Source organism: Rhincodon typus, chromosome 2 (assembly GCF_021869965.1).
Source record: "Rhincodon typus isolate 14 chromosome 2, sRhiTyp1.1, whole genome shotgun sequence".
NCBI classification, from domain to species: Eukaryota; Metazoa; Chordata; class Chondrichthyes; order Orectolobiformes; family Rhincodontidae; genus Rhincodon; species Rhincodon typus.
In genome coordinates this window covers 128,068,454-128,088,765 of record NC_063333.1, presented here as the reverse complement: position 1 = coordinate 128,088,765, position 20,312 = coordinate 128,068,454, and the positions used below count along the sequence as shown (strand labels likewise).

At 36.6% G+C, this 20,312-nt stretch overlaps 1 protein-coding gene across 1 annotated transcript; it reads left to right on the top strand.

Moving 5' to 3' along the window:
- The first annotated feature begins 9,752 nt into the window (after positions 1–9,752).
- Positions 9,753–17,999, top strand: si:dkey-118j18.2. The gene is made up of 4 exons (XM_048616131.1): positions 9,753–9,832; positions 11,187–11,346; positions 15,304–15,442; positions 16,048–17,999. The coding sequence occupies exons 1-4, from the start codon at positions 9,813–9,815 to the stop codon at positions 16,269–16,271; spliced, it is 543 nt and encodes a 180-aa protein (XP_048472088.1). The 5' UTR covers positions 9,753–9,812; the 3' UTR covers positions 16,272–17,999.
- Positions 18,000–20,312: the final 2,313 nt, after the last annotated feature.

The following is a 20,312-nucleotide window of genomic DNA, read 5'->3' as shown; positions in this document are numbered from 1 at the left end:
TGCTGCATAAATTTTGTTTCCCTTTACTTGCAAGTTGTATTTCTTCCATATGTCCTGTGAAGTGCAAGATGCAAAGCTCCAGTAAACTGTGTTTTTCGGCAACAGTCATGATCTCTACCACTAAATGACTATAACTGCATTTTGAAAATATTTCTTAGTTTTTAAATGCTAAACCAACTCATAATTCCCACATGGGATCTGAATATCTGAACTGTGGAGGGGTGTTCAATTCATTAAATTTTCAACATGATTAAGTGAGTTTCATTGCTTCTGAAATTGAATTTTTACTTGGCACTCTTGACTAGGAAAGAAATTTGAGTCTTATATTGATATTAGCAGAATCAAGTAGTTAGTGATATTCCAAAATCAGTGCAATCTGTATATGATGGAATTATTCATTATGTAAACACTTCTTCATCCTAGTCCGTCTCTCTTTGTTCTTCCTATAAACATGACTTTGTGAATTCACAATGAAACAATGCAAACAACAATTTAAATAATCTATAATTTCAACAAAGTAACACCAGAACAGCTCCAGATGCACTACAAATGTGTATAGATGCCAAGTTGGAAACGTATTTCAGGTGTCATACCCATGAACTTCTGTTTTGTCCTTTTTATAAAATGCATTCTAATATCCCCGTAAGATACTGTTGTTTATAAATCCACCAGATTTATATATTTGAGTAGAAACCTTTCATTTGGCCATTTTTATTCTTCTAACAGGTATTGACACTTTAAAACAAGAGGCTTACATTCTTAACATAAACTTGTTAGAATGTTTAACTGCTACAATTGCTAATTGAAGTTGAATAATTTACTGCACAATGGTTAATCTAGAATAATGTGTAGCTTTATAATGCCAACCCATAGTAATGCTGAACAAGTCAGAGCAGTTTGATAACTCTGGCGGTCAGTCACTGAATTGTATAGCTTCAGAGATCAGTATATCTTTACTGAGGCAGGTTATGCACAAGTGGACAGAATACTAAATAGGATATAACATGAGTTGTTTTTTTTTTAATTAACACAACTTGTACAGCTTTTTCTTCCAGTTTCAGACCCCTTGAGGTAAAGGTCAACACTCCAGTAACCAATTATTTTTGACATATGCAATACCTTAGTGATTTCTGTTCTTGGGCTACTGAACCCCTCACCTCCTAGATTTTCACTATTTAGAAAATACTTTTACTTGGAAGTTCTGATCATGGTTAGATATCATCTCATACATCTCAGGTGGATGATTGATAGGATGTCACATAAGTCGTGAATGCTTAGGGTAGGTTAAGTTGTCAGGTCTGAGTAGGGTCTCTTGGACCAGGAGTGCCAAGATGTAGAGCTGTTACCTCCAAGGAGATTTGGGAACAAGTGATCTACACAGAACTCCAATTTATCTTTCAGAAACTGGCCTTTCAAATTTATCCCTTTTTTGGATCCAAATTGGATGTCTCTACACTTCCACACTTTGCCATTGCTTTTTTTCCACATGTATTGATGCAGTCGGTGGAAGAGCAGCAGAGGAATAAAGACAATTTTTGGCAGAGAATAATAAAGACTTCGACTGTTGTAGTTTTATTTGTCTTCAACACTAGTGTCCGTTTTATTGAACAAAAGTGGCATTTCAGCTCAATTAGCCCAAGACATTTGAATTAGTCCATGAAACTAGTGGAAGGAATTATTCAAAATTCCTGTGATCAAGCAACTAACAATTGGAACCTAAGGCACATTACACCTTTCACAGTGATATAATATTGCTTTTTTTTGTCACATTTAAATTCTCTGCTGTGTTTCATAGCTCATCTATGTTACTTTATTTAGCATCCATTTGAAATTTTACACCAACAGATGATTCTAGTTACACAATTTGGATCAGTCCACCATTTGCTTTGGTAAACTGAATCCTTCATGTTTCTCAGTAAGTGCTATATATTTTCAAAATATATATACAATTTTTTTGAGCAAATTTTCCATTGTGAATACCTACTTCAGCAATGGTTGCTTAGCATGTCTGATTCGTGCATATGACAAGGTAGTGGCTGCAGTGTGGTTTGATGTCTGTATATAGGATAAATGCTAAGAGTTCTTAGAGAAAACGACACTGCTTTAGGAAGAGAGGTCTTCCCTCGGTGGTGTAATTATTTTTTTATTCACTCGTGAGACATGGATGTCCTTACTGAGTCTTTATGAGAAGTGACTAAATTGATGGGAAACAATAGTCCATTGGATGGTAGTTGTTTAATTTGCAGAGAAAACAATTTCCAATTCAAATCACATTTGGAGTGGACATGGATCACCGTTCCTTCATTGTCACTGAGTTTAAAATCCAATTCAAAAAAATGGTGCATCAGCAGTTTCTAAAGATGGATAATAAAGTCTCATCTTGATGGAGACATTCCCATATCCTAAGAATGAATATTTTGAAAAATGATATCCATGTTCACAGTAAATCAATGTATTTCATAAGAAAATGAAAGTTGTTCATTTAACTTTTTTTTTGGTTAATGTGACAATTTTACAAATTAGAAAATGTAGATTTTTTTCAGGCTGTACATCAAAAGCCTGAGCTATATTATTAAGTGATGGTCTGCAATACAAAATATTAAAATTCGAAGTGTAACATTGGTGAATGGATTCAAGACGTATGTAGGTCTATAATATTACAATTTATTCTATCTGACTAACACAGATAATGTGTCCATTCAAAGGTAGATTCCCACAACTGAAGTGTAATTTGGTAGAGATAGTAGGAACTGCAGATGCTGGAGAATCTGAGATAACAAGGTGTAGAGCTGGATGAACACAGCAGGCCAAGCAGTATCAGAGGAGCAGGAAGGCTGACGTTTCCGGCCAAGACCCTTCTTCAGACCCTTTTTCTGAAGGAGGGTCTAGGCCCGAAACGTCAGCTTTCCTGCTCCTCTGATGCTGCTTGGCCTGCTGTGTTCATCCAGCTCTACACCTTGTTATCTCTGTAATTTGGTAGAGTTGTGTTGTAAGCCAGTATTTCATAACATGCTGGAACATAAGAGTCTGTGTTGTTATAAGAGAGTATGGAGGGACTGCAGAGGAGATTCACCAGGGTGATGCCTGGGATGGACACTTCAACTATAAAGAAAGGTTGGATAAGCTCAGGTTGTTTTCATTGGAGCAGAGAAGGTTGAGGGGAGGACTTATTCAGATGTAGAAGATTGAGGGTCATGGAGAGGCTGAATAAAAAGTAGCTGCTCCCATTACTGTAAGTAGAGAACAGGGGGGCACATTTCTAAAGTAAAATTCAGTTTAGAGAGTACTGAGGAAAACATTTTTCACCTATAGTGTTCTGGGTATCTGGAATGCACTGCCTGGGACGGTAGTTCCAGCAGGTAACCTCACAATCTTTTAAAAGATTATGTGGATGAATGCTTCAAATGTCATAATATCCAAGGCTATGGGCCTGGTAGAAGTGTATTTTTGGCAGTACAGACTCAGTGGCCTAAAGGACCTCTTCTATACTGTATGATTCTATGAAGCAAAGCATTGTTGTGTAAATGTGGTCTGTGCTCTGACATTTATGTTTCCAGCTCCTCTGACTTGAATAACAAATGGATTGTGGGTGTTATGAGAGGATTGTACTAGTTGACATCTTTGTGCAAAAAGCAAAATTGAGTTTGAGCTTGAGGATTCCAAGCTTGTATCAAAGATACATACAAAACATCAGAAAATTTTTAAAAGATGTCAAGTCTGTTCTATGGTCAGCAGGTTGTGGGGTGCTTTGATCAAAATGCTGAAGATGTTAAGGGGGAGAAAACTAAGTTAATTGAGAAACTCTTTCTGCAGGTTGGGGAGATGAGAACTTGGGGCAATGTTTAAAAATGATGAACTTAACATTTCGACACCAAAATTAAGAAAGACAACTGCATGCTAGAACTCACTTCTGCACCAGCAATTGATGCTTGATCTATTTTCAGTTTTAAAATCGGAGGTTGGTGGGTAACTGAAGTCATATTGTGGGCCATTTTACTTCTGTAATGTGGCTGTCAACACTCTCAATTTTAAGAGGCTCTTTGATCAAGTTTTTTGGCAAGACTTGAAAATGCAGTAATAATTACTGTTGCCCCATAAACATTTTGATTTATTTACAGTGGTGGTATGTCAATAACAGATTTGACATCTTTTAAATTTCCTAATAGTTTATTGTATGTATTTTCGATTCAAGTCTGGCATCCTCTAGCTCAGACTTACGTTTGCTTTTTGCGCAAAGATATCAACTAGTCAACTGATTCTACTGTTGGTAAATTAGTTTCTTTTGGACATCAACCCTTTTTTTTGGAACAACTGGTAGGCCTAATTTGATAAGCATCGTCATCAAGGCAAATCTGATCACTGTTCACTGTAAAAGTTTACACATAGTAGACAACATGTGGCAGCAAGTTCTTATTGTTATTATTTCCAAAATGCAGCTTGCCCAAGTGCACATTTCATGCATTAGAAGGAAGTTTGATAAACGGAATGCTTTTGTTTCTGTTCTTGAGTGCTATTAAATTGACTCAAAGTTCTTGTGTAAGACAATATAAAGAAAAAAACAAGAGTCTGCTTTTCTGCAGGCAGTTGAGTGCAGTAGCAAGGCCTGTAAAGTGTACTGAAAGTTCTGCATTTGATGTAAAAGTGAGATGATACTGATAGGTTTACAGTATTTTGGTAAAGTGCAGTAATCATCTGTAACTAAAACAAAAATAGCCAGAATTGTGAAAGAGGACGATTTATGTCATTAAGTGCTTCAGTAAATTAGCTGGTGAATAATTTATCCTTCACTGGAATATGCGCCAGTGACAAATTTGCAACAAAATTCTGAGTTTTTGATTCCTCTCTGGTCAATTGAGATTCAACTTGTGTGCACACTTGATCATTTTTTTAAAAGTACACTACCGTGACCTTTCTTTTTCTTTTTTGAATTGTTCAGCATCAGTATAATTTAAACTGTAACATGAAATTTAACGTATTTTGTTTTAATTCCTGAAGACTTTGCCTCCCTTTTGGATTTGGAATAGCTTACTGCTTTGTTTAAAAATCAACATACTTTGAAGGTTTTTCTCCTCCTCCAACTTTCTCCTGGTCTCCTGACTGCAGCCCCAATTCTGAAGATATTCACTCCTTGATGAGTTATGGTTCCAAGGCAGCAGTTGCTGTCTGATATTTTGCACAAGATTCAGTGTAGATTGATCCCTCATGATCAAAAAGCTTCCAAGGAAACAATGCAGACAAACACAAACCTGTTTCCCATTGTAGGCACCACTGAATAAAGATAAGTGGGATTGGGATACTAAGACAACTGGAGTAAGCACTTCAGCTCATTTTTTTGTGATCATAGGAACAGAAGTAGGGCACTAAACCTCTCAAGTTTGTTCTTTCATTCAGTGAGATCATGCCTGACTCATAACCTAACTTCAGTTACTGATTTTAAAATTGAAAACAGATCTAGCATCAATTGCTGGTCAGAAATGAGTTCTAGGCCTGCATTCCTTGCATGCAGTAGTCTTTCTTGACTTTGACGTTGAAATGTTTAGTTCATCATTTTTAAATATTGTCCCAAGTCCTTGTCTCCCCAACCTGCAGAAATAATTTCTCAATTAACTTTGTTTTTCCCCTTAACATCTTGAGAATTTTGATCAAAGCACCCCACAACCTTTTGACTTGTAGGGTATATAACTTCTGTTTTTCTAATTTCTCCTTGTAGCTTAATCCTTTTGTGTCCATTGGTATCATTCTGTTAAACCTGTACTCTGGTCAACCAAATGCCAGTGTACCCTTGACTTTGTATAGAACTCAAATTACTTCCGCCACTATTAATGTGGTCTAACCAGGAGTTTGTAGAGCTGAAGATCAGGTCTGTGACCTTTATTTTGGAGTAATCTAATCCTCTAAATATAAATAAAGACCAGCATTCTATTGGCTTTTTTGATATCCTACATCTGTTTGTGAAATTTTACCAGTGTGTGTACCTGGACCCCTGAAGTTTCCTCAAATTCAACTATTTATTGCTTTTCAACCTTAATAAAGCTCCCTGTTCATTCCTTTTGCAGGCCTCCTATTTCCCAACATTGAAATCCATTTGTATAGTTCTTCCCATCCACTTAATTTGTCAATCTCGCCTTTTGCCTTTATGCCTCCACCTGTACTGCTTGCTGTGCTACCCGCCTTTGAGTCATCATCAAGTTAGGAAATGTAGCGTTCTTTTCCATAATCTCAGTAATTAATAAAGACTGTGAATAGCTGAAGCTCCAGCAATCTGTTCCTTAAACGGCATCATTAATACATCTTTCCAATCAAAGTTCCAGTCCAATATTCCTGACTGCTATCACTCAATCAATTTCCTAAGAAGATCAGTAATTGTATTCAATTTCATAAGCTTTATTTAATGGTCTCCGGCAAGAGACTTTACTAAATCCCTTCTTGTAATTGATACAAACAACACCCATGGACATCTGCCTATCTGCTACTTTTGCTACCTTCTTTAAAAAAATTCAATTCAATTCAATAGGTTCCTGTAGCTTGAGCTCCTGTTTACAAATCCATGAACAATCAAGTGAAAACTATCAAGGTGTTCCATCACTCAGTAGTTCATTCCAACACTCATACACTCCAACAATTCCATGACAACAGATCTTAGGCTGACTGGTCTATAATTCCCTGGTTTCCCTCTCTCATCGTTCTTAACTGGAATGACATGCACAATCTACTGTCCTAGAGGAATGGTTCTTCAGCAGAGAGTGTTTCTAATGTTGTGGTTAGGTATCGCAAATATGCCTACCTATTTCCTTTTAAACCCTAGGTAGAAACCCTTGGATAGAGAGGGATTACCACTAATTACTATTTAATTTTTTGGTTACCATTATTCCGCTGATGTTAATTTTGGTGACTCCCAGTCTCTGACTTGATATTCATTTCTTAATATGTCTGGCGTTCTGACTTCTTCATCTGCTCTGAATACTGATGCAGTCTTTGCCAGTTCTTTGTTCGTTGACAGTATTGCCAGTATTAATTTTTAAAGAGCCCCACATTGCTCATGACTGTCCACTTTGCACTAATGTAAGATTTAAGGTTTTGGTTTGATTTCAGTCTTAAATAAAAGTTAATTACAATTCTGGACCAAGTTTGAGTGAGACAATCTACAGTTTACAAGTCTTGATTAGTTACAAGACCCATTCCATGAACAAGCATGTTTCACAAGTTTTACAATTTATTAAGTTTATGGTAAATACAAAAGAAATGATACTTAATTTTTTTTTTAAAAGTGGATTTTCAGTTGATCCACTTCATGATGCCAGTTCGCAAAGCTGGTTGACTGGATACAGGTCCCTTCGTCTGTTGACTGAAGTTCTCCTTCTGTCTTCCTCCCCCTTTGTACACTAATCACTAAGAATCACCATTTATTAACACTTGCTAACCACTACCCTGTGCAAGATCAAAGCTATAATGAACTCTAATTTGGCTTATTAAGCATTGACTTATTGAACAAACATTAGGTTGGCTAGGTAGTGTTGCCCAATTTCTGATTGGTCGTCTTAATGAAATCACTTCATTCCCTCTCCTTTGACATTTTTTTGACATGTCAGTCACTTTGTAGGATCATCCATTCTACAAGAACTTATCTCTCTTAACTTAAATCCACAGATCTTCACCCAGGTAAGGTAGCACCAGTAAACAATTTATGCATCAGCTTAGGGTATTATGTGTCACACTTTAGTGATTTATTATCATCCCAAATGTCCCAATTGATACATTTTGAATGCTAAAGGTGAATAGGGTGCCAATTAAGTGATTGCTTTGTTATGGATGGTATTGAGCTACTTGGGTGCTGTTGAAGTTATATTAAGCAAGCAAGTGAAAAGTATTCCATCACACTGTTTGCATGTATTATGGGTAGTGGGCAGGCTTTGGGAAATCAGGAAGTCGGTGCAAGGTATCATTGACAGTACCATTAAGTGGCACATACTGAGCATTAATCTGCTTAGCGATGCTCAGCTTGGGTTCTGCACGGAATACATGGCTTGGGACATCATCACAGCTGTGGAGCAAACATGGATATTGATTTGGCCTTTATATTGTCCAAATAGCCACTCTTGATGTGAATCAAATGGTGACTGTTAACGGGTTACTTGGCTACACAGGATGAGAGCACGCTCAGTGATCTTGTCAAACAGTGAATAACTATCATGTCGAAATGTCTCTTGCATGTGGGTAGAGGCCCATCAGCTGTCCGGACCTCAGGAAGCATCTGCACGAGGAGAGAAAATGGAGGCAAGGGCAAAACAAAGGCTGGAGATGTGGGTTTCGGGAAGGCTGGAGTTGAAGATGTGGAGCTTCTCCACAGCATTGTTTGCACAGTAAATCTCTAGCCACTGCTTCACTTAGCTCATCATGCTGCCCTGGGAGGGTCCCGTATTGGGACCAAAGCTGTTGCTGAGGCCCATTGCCATCACTGAAGAAGAAATGATCCACCTACTTCTCCAGGTTCATTTCGCTATCCAGCTTTCAAAGGCCTTGAATTGACCCTCAGCACTTGTGCTCAATGCAGGATATAATTCAGACCACTGAGTCATGGATTCTTCTTCCTTCTGATAACACCATATTTTTAGACTGCTTTATGCTGCTTCTGAATGAATTCCCCTTCATGTGAGCATGCTCTTTGTGCCAGTGGAGGGAATGTTTGCAGCACCCGTAGTTCTTGCCTAAAGTACACAGTTGCACTGCACTTCATTGACTCTAGATAAGTAGTTTTGTGAATCAAGCCCCACTATTGTGTGGGCCTTCACAAAGGTTTAAATTACTGATTTTAATCACTAATATGGTCAATTTGTTTGACTGTGACCACTGTCTAAGATGAAAGAAGTTCAGACCAGGTTTCATCAATAACAATAATATAAACATTGGTTAAATGATAAGTTTGTTATAATAAATACATGGTAAAATGTATTGTTAATTACTAAATGTAAACTTAAACTATGCCCCCTTTACTTCCAAACATGCTAAATTCATTCACAAATAAGGCAAACAGTTGTGCTGAAATAGTGTGAGTGCAAAACCTCGACAGAAAGGAGAAAGTTCTGTGGATCAAGATTCATAAGATTGTAGGTTCCACAAAGGTAGAATGAGGTAACTTTCACAGTCCTTTTGGTGTTTAGCGATGATATCCGGGGTTGTCAAGTCTGACGATAATCATTTTTGTAGCCGTTCATTTGGACCTCGAGTTTTCCTGAGTTAGAAATTCTTCTTTTCTAAGGCTTTTAATGCTGGCTTTCCCCCACGCACAATCCAGCTGGTTTATAGTCATCTGGAGATTTGAATGCAACTGCCCTCAGGCCATCCCTCAAACTAACATGAAGCAAATCCAAAAGCTGTTGCTGGGCACATTTTTTGGCCCGGGTATATTTGGGCTTAATGTGTCTGTCAAAATACAAAATCCAGCTTTTTGAAACATTACTTGTTCTTGTGTAACTGTTAAGTGACAACCATACAGTTCTGATTTTCCTGTGAGTTTAAAAAAAACTCCAAACTTCCAATTTCAAGTTTGTATCTCCAAATAATATAAATGTAGCCCTTGCAGTTGATTGTTGAGGCAGACTTGTGATGTTATGTTTACAGAGTAAGTGATAAAGGACAGGATCATGTGCAAACGCTACAGAAATGTATCTTGTGAACTTAAATAAGACCTATTATCAGTACTGTTTTTGGTAATGAATGTTTAGAGATAATTTTCTGAACAATTTTCTCTGCTCTGACTTTACAGTTTCTAGATTCTCCCTGTGGTAATGAGAAATCTTCCCATATGATATACAATGGAACTCTATTGGTATATGTAAGTACTATTTTAAAATATGGCAATGTTGGCATAAGCAATAATTACAATTACAATAAACTGTCACTCACTTCACACTTTTTCTCACTGCAGTGATTCAATGTTTTAGGCTACACCCAAACTCCCATTTAATTTTTGAATAAAGGTCTTGTGGAGATATGGGATACTTTTGATCATAATTTTGTGATGTTCACTTCACTGCTTCCACATTAATCTTGGTACACCTTGAAAATGAGCTCATTATTGTTGTCATTTTCTTTTTTTTTTATAAGTATTTATCTCCTGAGAAAAAACTGCTGTTAGCTATCATTTTATCCATCCTGAGGATCCTGCCTCACCACCATTGCTGTTAGTTTTTAATAAGCATTGCTCTGATAATGCTGCATATCTTTGCTCTTGTCATTCCCACTCTTGGTGAGCTAAAAATTTAATTACAGTTCCTTTTTTACTTTCATTTTAAGGATGCCAGTGTGCTGCTTATAAAAAGATCAGCATCTACATTTTTTCAGCTTTGAAAATACCTGTAGAGCTAGTTTTCTAATAACAAAGCATGCTTCACTTAAGCACCTGAGTGCTTGCTATATATGTAACTTATAAAGTGAGTTTAAATAGTTGATTCAAATCTGCAAGTTCTATAACATCATCTTGGCTTGGTCCTTGGGAACAGTATTGGTCACAAGTTATAATTGCTTCCCATTTGCCCATTTTGCAAGCTCTGTTGTAAGGATATGGAACCTGTTTTAATGAATTACCATAAACTAACTTATGTAGCACATTTTTCTATCTCAATGTACTAAACTACTTTGCAGCCTATCACTAATGTAACTTAAGATGGTATTCAATTTGTGCATAAGATCCCACAGATGCCACAAGTAATAATGTAACTGTGTATGTTTTTGTAATGTTTACTGAGGGATATGTCTTGACCTTGCTCTTTTGCAAAATAGTACTATGGAATCTTTTATTTCGACCTCAGCCATTTTTTAACATCACATCTGAAAGATGATACCTCTGACTGTGCAGCACACTCTCAGTACTGCTCTGAAGCGTAATCATAAATATTGTACTCAAAATCCTGGAGTGGAACTTGAATCCACAATCTTCTGACTCTGAGGCAAGAGTGCTACCATGAACAGCTAATAAATTGCAAAGTAGTGAAATATTTAATTTCTTTGTAGGCAGCTAATGATGTAATGCAGTGGCATGTAAAAGAGGCCAGTGCATTCTGTAATGCGTATTTTAGCTTACTTTTATATTTATAAGGCTATTAATTCAACTGTTTTGCTAGAGGGTTGGGTATTTACTAATGAAAGAAATATTTCATGGCCTAATGAATTTTCTTTCATTCCAACAGAATAGTGATTATATTTATTATTGTCAAAATCTTCTTCTACATTTGCTGGTATCGCTCAAGGCAGCGACAACTAGATGCTTATCTGAGCAATCCACGGAATGCCCAGATAGTGATTGTCGGAGGCAGGGCCTATCTACATCAACTCTGTGAACGGCAAAATGTAAGTGGCTATTGTTCCCCGCTTCCTTGTGAAGCGTTGTGTGCAATTTGAACATAATATGCTTTTTATTGAAGACTGAGGCAAAGATGTCACTGTAAAATTGTTGAATGTAAACTTAATGACCATATTCCTATTGGGTGATGAAGATAATAAAGAGATGAGGGAATGGGATAATGATTGAAAAAATAGGTCCTCTTCACAGAATCATAGAATTCTTATGGTATTTCCTTATTCCTGAATGTTTCATTAGGATTGAAAGCTTCAATTTTCTGTGATGTTGCAAAAAGTTAATTTTCAGTAATGTTGAAATCAAAATAGATCCTACTGGTCTTAATTCAATGATTGCTTGATTCTTCCTCAGCTTTTAAAATTGAACAGTAGAAATCTACCAGTCTATGTAGACCTTCTTTTGTAAAATATGACACTTGAATGTTTTATTATTCTTTTTAGAATATTTCATGAATATGTTTGAAAATCTTTACCTATTATTGAATTGTACGTGACTGTCAAATATATGTTGAAATAGTTGGTCACAGTTTACTCAGGGTTTGCTTGAGAAGTCGCCCCATATTGCATGTTCTTAATGCAATACCATGGTTTTGTTTCTTTGTTCTGCTTAATGATATTGATGAGTTGAATCTTAACCTCGTATCTTGTTTCAGTATTAGTTTTTTTGACCATTGTTTCCATCCTTTTCCAAATTTAACATTTCAAATTCTACATCTCTGATGCATCGTCAATTTAAGTTATGCCACAATGCTTGATGATCCCTCACTTTAATGAGTTTAACAATCATCGGACAAAAAGTTAGCCAGAAACTTTGTTTACTATATTGTGCCTCTTCACAAATGAGAAATGGATTGTGTATCTCAGCAATTTAGAAAAAACCCATTGGTTAAGGGTGAGTAAATACACAGATGGTTCAACATATGCCACCACATCTCGTAGAATCAATTAGTGCAGGTAGCTATTCAGCCCATCACACGTGTGTTAATTCTTTTAAAGTCTTTTTCAATTTGTCCCACTTCCTTGCTCTTTCCCTAACGCAAAGAATGTTTCTCCTTTGCGTTTTTATCCAATTCCCTTTTGAAAGTTACATCTAAGGCTGATCCACGATTTCTTCCAATCATGTTAAAGTTTTTTTTTGAAACAAATCTCATCTCCTTTCTGGTCCTCATTTCACTTGTCTTAAACCTATGTTCTCATTATTTGAACTGGAGCTAATCACTTGGTTTGATTGTAAAAGACATGCCAGACTACTTAGATTGTGGTTGAATACATTTCTACTGTTGTTAATGGCCCAGAATGCATCATAGCAGCCTAGTTTTCAGTTGGCAGATCTCCTTCTGATACTGTCATAATCAACTGTATCTGTGACAGGGGTTGGATTGGTGAGAACAAGGTCTCACTACTTTTTCCCCCTTGTTTCCTTCACCTGTCACAGGAACAGTCTAGCAGAAGAGTCCTCCAGGATTTAATCACTTAGTTCCGTAGTGGTGCTACTGAGCCAAGCTTGATGATATTAAATTCCAATACTTCATTTTCTGCTTTTTCCATTCACAGTGATTCATTCAAGTTCTGTTCAATATGGAGGAATCAATATGGACTGAGGGAGGGTGATTGGTGTAATCAGCAAACTTCACTGTCCATGAAAATGTCACTGGTCTGGAGTAAATGTTGAGAACACTAAGGACAGCTCTCTCCCAACAGCATACAATTGTGCTGTCAATTCCAGATTTTAAAAAATTAATTACATCTATTAATTAATTGCATTTAATCAGCAGCTGCCTTGATGCAATGAAAGTGTCGCCAAAGAAATAGCCTGGACCTCTGGATTACCTAGTCCAGTTCTTTTACCACTATGTTGCCATTGTTACTGGATATTAGATAAATTACTGTATTAAAATTGGCTTTTAATCTAGTGTTGTCTTAAGTTGACTCAGAGGTAGCTCAATGTTTTGAGTTTTTAACTCACTGTAACTTGATGGAGGCATGTCTGTAGCTTTACAGTTTATTCATTTTAACTTGAATTCTGGAAGCCTTGTGTAGGAGGGAGAAATCCAGTGCTTTTACTGAGTGAGTATCTGTTATAAATTAGGAATTTAATAAGTTGAACAAACTAACGCTTCAGTCTGCACCCTTTACTTAAGTTTCCTGATCATTACAAACAAAGAGAAAAATAATTTTATAAGCAAAAGAGAAAGAAATCAGATGATTAGCTGAAACCATCATGCCCTCCTGATTCAAATGAGCTGTCAGTAAGTATGGTGGCCAGCCTAGAAAAAAAGGAGGGAAAGTTAAGTAGGGACTGTTTACAATGTTTTATGAAGAGTTTTTGTTTTAATTGTAAGCACGAAAATTGAAATTAAGAACTTTCAAAACCAGAATTAATATTCAAAGGTTGATTTGCTTTTTAATATAGAGCATTGTGCAGGTTGTGTCATTGTTCAGTGGCTATAAAACCAGTAATAAAACTTCCAATTAAAAAAACCACTCAAGAGTCTCCACAATGTATTGACAAAACATATGGGAGAATGTTCATCGACCATAACTTAAAAAATGAATCCTGGTTAAAAGCTACAGTCTGTCTTGAAATGGAGTGTAATCTGCTGATTCCACTACAATTAGTTCAGACTGGCCAGGGATGAGGGAGAGGTTGGAAACAGAAAATATAACTGAATAATTACCGGAAATGTTTCAGTAGGCAAAGCAGAATTCTAAAGCCAGTATCTCCTCTGTCTTTGTGAAACAAGCTCAGCGATTGTAATTTGATATTGGCAATCTTGAAACGTAAGTAGCATATGGTGTGGCAATATAAATATGAATATTCTGAGCACTGGATTTTCCAAATGACGTTTTTTCTTCCTTTTAAATTTTGTGAACTTTTTATCATCCAGAATATCCAAGACCCTTTTTGACACATTCTGTAGTCTTCACAATGAAGTGTTGCATATTGCGTATGTTTTCCATTTAGCCTTTTGCCTATTTTCATTTATATCCGACAAATAAAACATAAAATGACTGTGTAATTATAGCACAAATTTCAAAATAACTAATGAACATATTTAGATGGCTGTTAAGACTATAACTGTACATGTATAGCAGAAGCTTTTTGCCTTGCAGACATCAGAATAAACACAGTGCGAAATTTCAAATGATAACAATTTATACAATGGAGAAAGGATATTGGTTGGTTGGCAAGTTCATGGATTATTTTCAATGGCAACACCTCTTTCAACCAATGGATAATTATAGGCTCCATAAACTCCTAAAATATACAAAGCTTGATGTAGCCCTTTTTTGTTTGCAGGTCTCTGTGTATCAATGCATATAGCATCTAGTATGTTTAAATAAGTTACACTTAAGGACTAATTTAAAATGATTGGTCATACTAGCCATTAGCACACGATGGATTGTTCAGCAAGTGCTACCCATTGCAAAATCCCCTGTAAAAGTAGACTGGCTTTCAGTAATATTGTGATGTCAGATATGTAGGTCATTTGGCCCAATGATTAGCTGATTGAATCAAACGTCATACACCTTTCATTCATAATAGATAGAGCACAGTTCATACTCAAGAGCCTGTGCTTGCAAAGCCCAATATAATACATCTACCATTAGATGTGATTCCATAATTCAGCAGCAATTGCCTAATCCCTTGGAGAAGCTGATGGTAACCTGCATTCTTGAACTGCTGCTGTCCTTGGGATGTACGGGAACCCACAGTACTGTTGAGGAGTGAGCTGTCCATTTTTGATCCAGTAACAGTGAAGGAACAATGATTGAATTCCAAGTCAGGATAGTGCACGGTTTGGTAGCCACGTTGCCATGCACCCTTGACCTTCTAGGTGGTAGAGGTTGCAGGTCGCTGTCAAAGAAATTAAATATGTTTAACTTCTCATTTCTCAATTTGCATCAAATTTTCATTCGATGATGGGTTACTTTTTTTAATTGCAGAGTCCTATGTGGTATAGCTGGTATGGTGGTCAGGATGACAGCTCTGTTGGTGAACCTTCTGGGTCATTACCTCCTGCTCCTTCTTACAGTCAATTAGAGGTACCACCACCATATGAAGCAGTGTCAAGAGCTCATTCAGGTAGGATATCAATTCCTAATCCTGGAAGTTTAGTTCAAAGGAATGTTTCACTTTGTTCATTTTATAGTTAGTATTTTATGAACAAATGGTGTCTAACTGCTGTCAAATTGCAAGTTTTGTAGCATGCTTAATTCGCTAATGAGCCAACATTTTAAAAGTCACGCTTGCATTGTGTTACACGTTTTTCTTTTAAAGTACTTGCTCAACTGCTTTAGTTTCTTCTGGTATTTAATCTATATCCTATGCAAAGGAGATACAAATAATACAAATGCTGTGTGTTCCCTTGACATTGTTCAAAGCATGGTTGGACAAGTGCTTTAGTTAAAGCAAAGTCTGGGTGTGTCACTTTCTGGCTTTCTCTTGTGAAAAAGTAAAACCAGACTTTGTCTTGGTCGCTCGCTTGCTCGGTGTCTCTCTCTCTATCTCTCTCTGTCTCGTTTGTACATAAAATTTGTGCATACTGGAAGTTTAAGCAAAATGCTCACAAAATTTTCATGCTTATTGCCTTATAAATATTGATAAAACAGTTTCAGGATCTTGTGCAGTAACATTGTGAATGAAGAGTATTTTAAGAGACAGGTTTTCCTTTTTGTTTGCCTGCACAGATGATTTGAAACCTCCACCATATACGGAGTATGCAGCCGGTAGTATTGAAGAAACTCGTGCCCTCTCCATACCAGAAGGGTATGATGCTTGCAGCTTGAGCGATGCTCCTCCTCCATACACTCCTCGCCCATCAGTTGACGCTGAACAGCAGGATAATGTGACACAACCTAATTCCCAGGAGTCAGGCGGTACCACTACAACAGGCTCACCATGTGAAGTCTGAAAAAAGAAAATCCACTTCCTGGGACTTCTGTGGAAAGTTATTTGGTTTTCTTCAGAAAAATCCAAAGCACCTGAATTGTCCCTTTTTTTTGGTTTTGTAACAATTTGATTTTTTTTGTACAGTTTGAGACATTTACAGTGATGCACTACATAAGAATGCATTGTTCACTGTTTGCTGCTATCAGCACTACCTTCTCTCTTTGCAAACATTACTCGCACTTTCCAAGGAAGAGCCCAAGCAAAGGATCATACCTGATTGCAAAAGATTGTACACTTGCCAGTGCCTACAATATGTGTACCCCAGTGCTGAGAGGGTGGGGGTTGCTGAGGCTGAGGGATTGGTTGGGTTGAATAAGAGAAGTACTCAGCCATGACACCTGATGCTGCCAAGCAGGGAGACTGCAAATTTTAAACCATGAGTGATGTCTCAAGTACTCGCGGTTACAGATAAACAGGAGGTGAGCTTTATCTGGTGGGCACTAGGATCACCTTGTGTTCCAGTGTTATCAAAGTTTCTTCAAGGTCATTCCTTGCATTCTATACTTTGTGATGTTTTGCCAAGACTGCATCTTTGCCTCGAAGGAAAGAAGCTTCCTCTTGACAACATGAAGGGACACCTTCAATTTTAGAGGAATGCGCAAAAGTGTAGACTTTAAAGAAGACCTTTTTGTCCTAATAGTAGTTGCTAATTTGCTGCAAAAAATGTATTTTTTATAGTAGTGTATTTTTTTTAAATTTAGGTGATTCAACAATACTCCAAGTTCCCTTCCTCAGAATACCAAAACTTTCACCTTAAATATTAACATAAGACAATCCAATTGTCTCATTATTTACACAGAAACCAAACCCCTTTGTTACAGACTTTTAAAGCAAAAGAAATATTTGCTATATAGATGGTGTTGTGCATTGAGATCTGTTTGATTCCCTGAATTATGAGTGGACTTTGTTACTAACGCTAATTCTGGTAAGCCCATTTGCTATTAGTATTCTGAAACATATCAATATTTTCCCACTTTTGGTTACAAGTCTGTATTTTGGTAAGACTTTAAAATAATGTACACTCATCCCAGATACATGGAATGCCAGGATTGAATCTAGATTATTTGCACGGATTTATGTCCTGTGGTTTTAGTTTAAGTGAACTGAATTTTATTTCAGATCTTCAAACTATTATTTGTACTGATATATTTCTCCCATGCATTAAACCAATCTCCAAGGCATGTTTGAAAGTTTATATATTTTTTAAAAGGTTATTTAATTACATGGATAGGTAGCTTTGTTGATCATGTTTCTTGTGGATGGTATTTCAAGAATCTCTAAAATGTAGCCTCTTCTACCTGAACATCCCTATTTTAAGAGTTTTCTGTTCTGGTAATGGTCACGGTTTCCTTAATTTTATACTTTACGGTTGGTTGAAATTTAAAATTGAATTTGACAGTTCATTAGACCTGTGTAAATGTTCAGACCAACTTGTTGGATTTGCTAAATTATGTAGATTTTTAACCAACAAATACAGTTTTGCTGATTCTGTCTAAATCTGTCTTTATTCCTCTGTTTTGTTTTTATGGTACTTTTGTTTGATACAATTATTCTTGATCAGTGTCCACAACATAGAAAGATTTTGGCAGTTTTTCTTTAAAGCGATAAGAAATATGTCCCATTAAATGTTTTTATCTCGTCACCAGCATGCAATTAAACTGAAAGATGGAAGTAAACAGTTGGAGCTCAATAGAAGTGTTTTGCAATTTTTTTATGTCTCTCTTCTCTTGAAGGCTGACTCATACTTTGAATTTCCCACAGCCAGCCACCCTCTGGAATATCTGGCATGTGACCCTTTTCATGGCTGTGGTTGTTAGCAATAATATTTTCTTCAAATTGGGCTCAGGTCATTGATAAACTTAAGCCCAGAAAAAAAAAATACAAAAACAATTTTAGTCTATTTTTCCACTGTATTCATTTGCAAGTTTTCAGTTTGTCCAGTTGAAAAATTCTTGGGGTGTAAGAGAGAAAAGGGATTGTTTGCTGGTTGACAGAGTGACAAGTGACAGTCCCAGTGGTCTATGCTGAACTTTCATTTTTTCACCAATTTTATTTTCAATAAGACATATAAGGAATACAGAGTTGAAGGAATACAGTGTTTAAGATTGAATTTGGAAGATAACCCTAAGGAAGTGCAGTAAATTAGAGCCATGCTATCTCAGAGTAAAATTAGGAAGCTAGTTTTCACACCAAGTAATGGAAGTATGCAACTCACTCCCCCAAAAGGTGTGGGCTGTTGCTGAATTGAACTGTTCAGGATGGAGATTTTGTTCTAGTATATGTATCAAGATACACAGATGAAAGTTGGGTAAATGGAGTAGATCGGCTATGATTTCATGAAATGTCAAATCAGATATGAGGAAATGAGTGGCCTGCTCCTGTGCTTATGTTCAGCTGTTTGCAGCTACAAATTACTGCAAGTAAGTTTGCAAGTTTTCTTCCACTTGAATTGGGTGATAGATTCCTAATCTATTTAGGTTATTAAATATTCATTTGCAGTTTGAATACTGGCATTGATGTACCACTAATTCTGATGATGTAAGCCAAGGCAAAACTTGAAGTATCTCTGTCAAAAACATCTGGGACTTGTAATAAAAAACGAAAGAACTGCTGATGCTGTAAATCAGGAAACAAAACAGAAATTGCTGGAAAAGCTCAGCAGGTCTCAGTTGGGAGTTGTAATAGTTACCAATGGATCTCCTAAGTCATTGGGTAAATAAAATGTTTAGTTGTTTTATCACAACAGGGCATTATAAATTTTGGTATGCAGTGTAATATTCTAGTGCAGATTAAAGCTTTGTCCCTTTTAAGACCAAACCCAATAAATAGGTAATCAGAGATTACTTGCTGGATCAGGAGTTGTCCTCGATAACGTTATGTTTCATACTGCAGATGAGAACTACAATGTGCTTTCCACGCCCCTCTAAAGTGTGACTGCTGAGGTTGTTTTAACTTAAGCGTGCATTTAATTTGACACTGGCAATTTATTGTTAAAGAAAAAAAATTGCGGGAGATTTTGCATTTCAGACTTCTCAAAAAAGCTGATTTGCAAGTGCTTTCAAACAGTCAGCTGCACAGTGTTTGACTATAATAAAATGTGATTACCAGACAAAAATACACACATGTCCTGTTTTGTTATATTACTGGTAAAATACCCCTGGAGCTGTTTATAATATTTCACAAGAGCAGGAACATTCGATAAAGGCTACAGTGTTAATTGCTGTTCTTTAAACACTGGGCTCGTAGGTCAAATAAAAGACTTCAGACACCCTACCTCTGTTTTGTTCAAGAGTTTCCTAGTTTCTTTAAACTTTTGAATGTTACAACTAAAATGTAGCAGGAAATGTATGCTCTTTTTTGTAATGTTTGTAAATTACCCATAGTTGTCCAAGAAGAGTAGAAATTAAAAATACACACACAAAATGGGATTATAGTTGGAAGTTTTCTGAAATATACTCCACAGTGACACCTGTTGACCAGCATATGCAACTACTTTAATGCAGCCAACTTTTGACACAGTTTGGTAAATTGTTCACAAGAATATTTGTGACCACAGGAAATGAGTGTATACCTGTGATTAATGTATAGATAACTTTATGTATAAGTGGATAAACATCAGAATGTTGAAGGATATTTAAATACATGAGATTTTTATAATGGAGTTTAGTTTTGTTATGAAGTGTCTGAATTTACTATTTTTGCTTTCGTATTATCATCCTATTCATGGCATTTAGTCATTTTACTCCTCACTAAATAGAAGTGTGACCCATATCTTGACAAAAATCAGTGTATATTTTAAATGAAACTAGATAAGATTTTGCTTTGTGTTCATCCTAAGCCTTTTGAGAGAGCATGGCGCCAGTGTAAATTACTTTTTGATTCTGAACAGTGTCTAATCAACCACCATAGATTTCTCGGAGACAGCAAGAATGCAAAAGCTGGAGTCAGAGTCAATGCAGTGTGGAGCTGGAGGAACACAGCAGGTCAGGCAGCATCAGAGGAG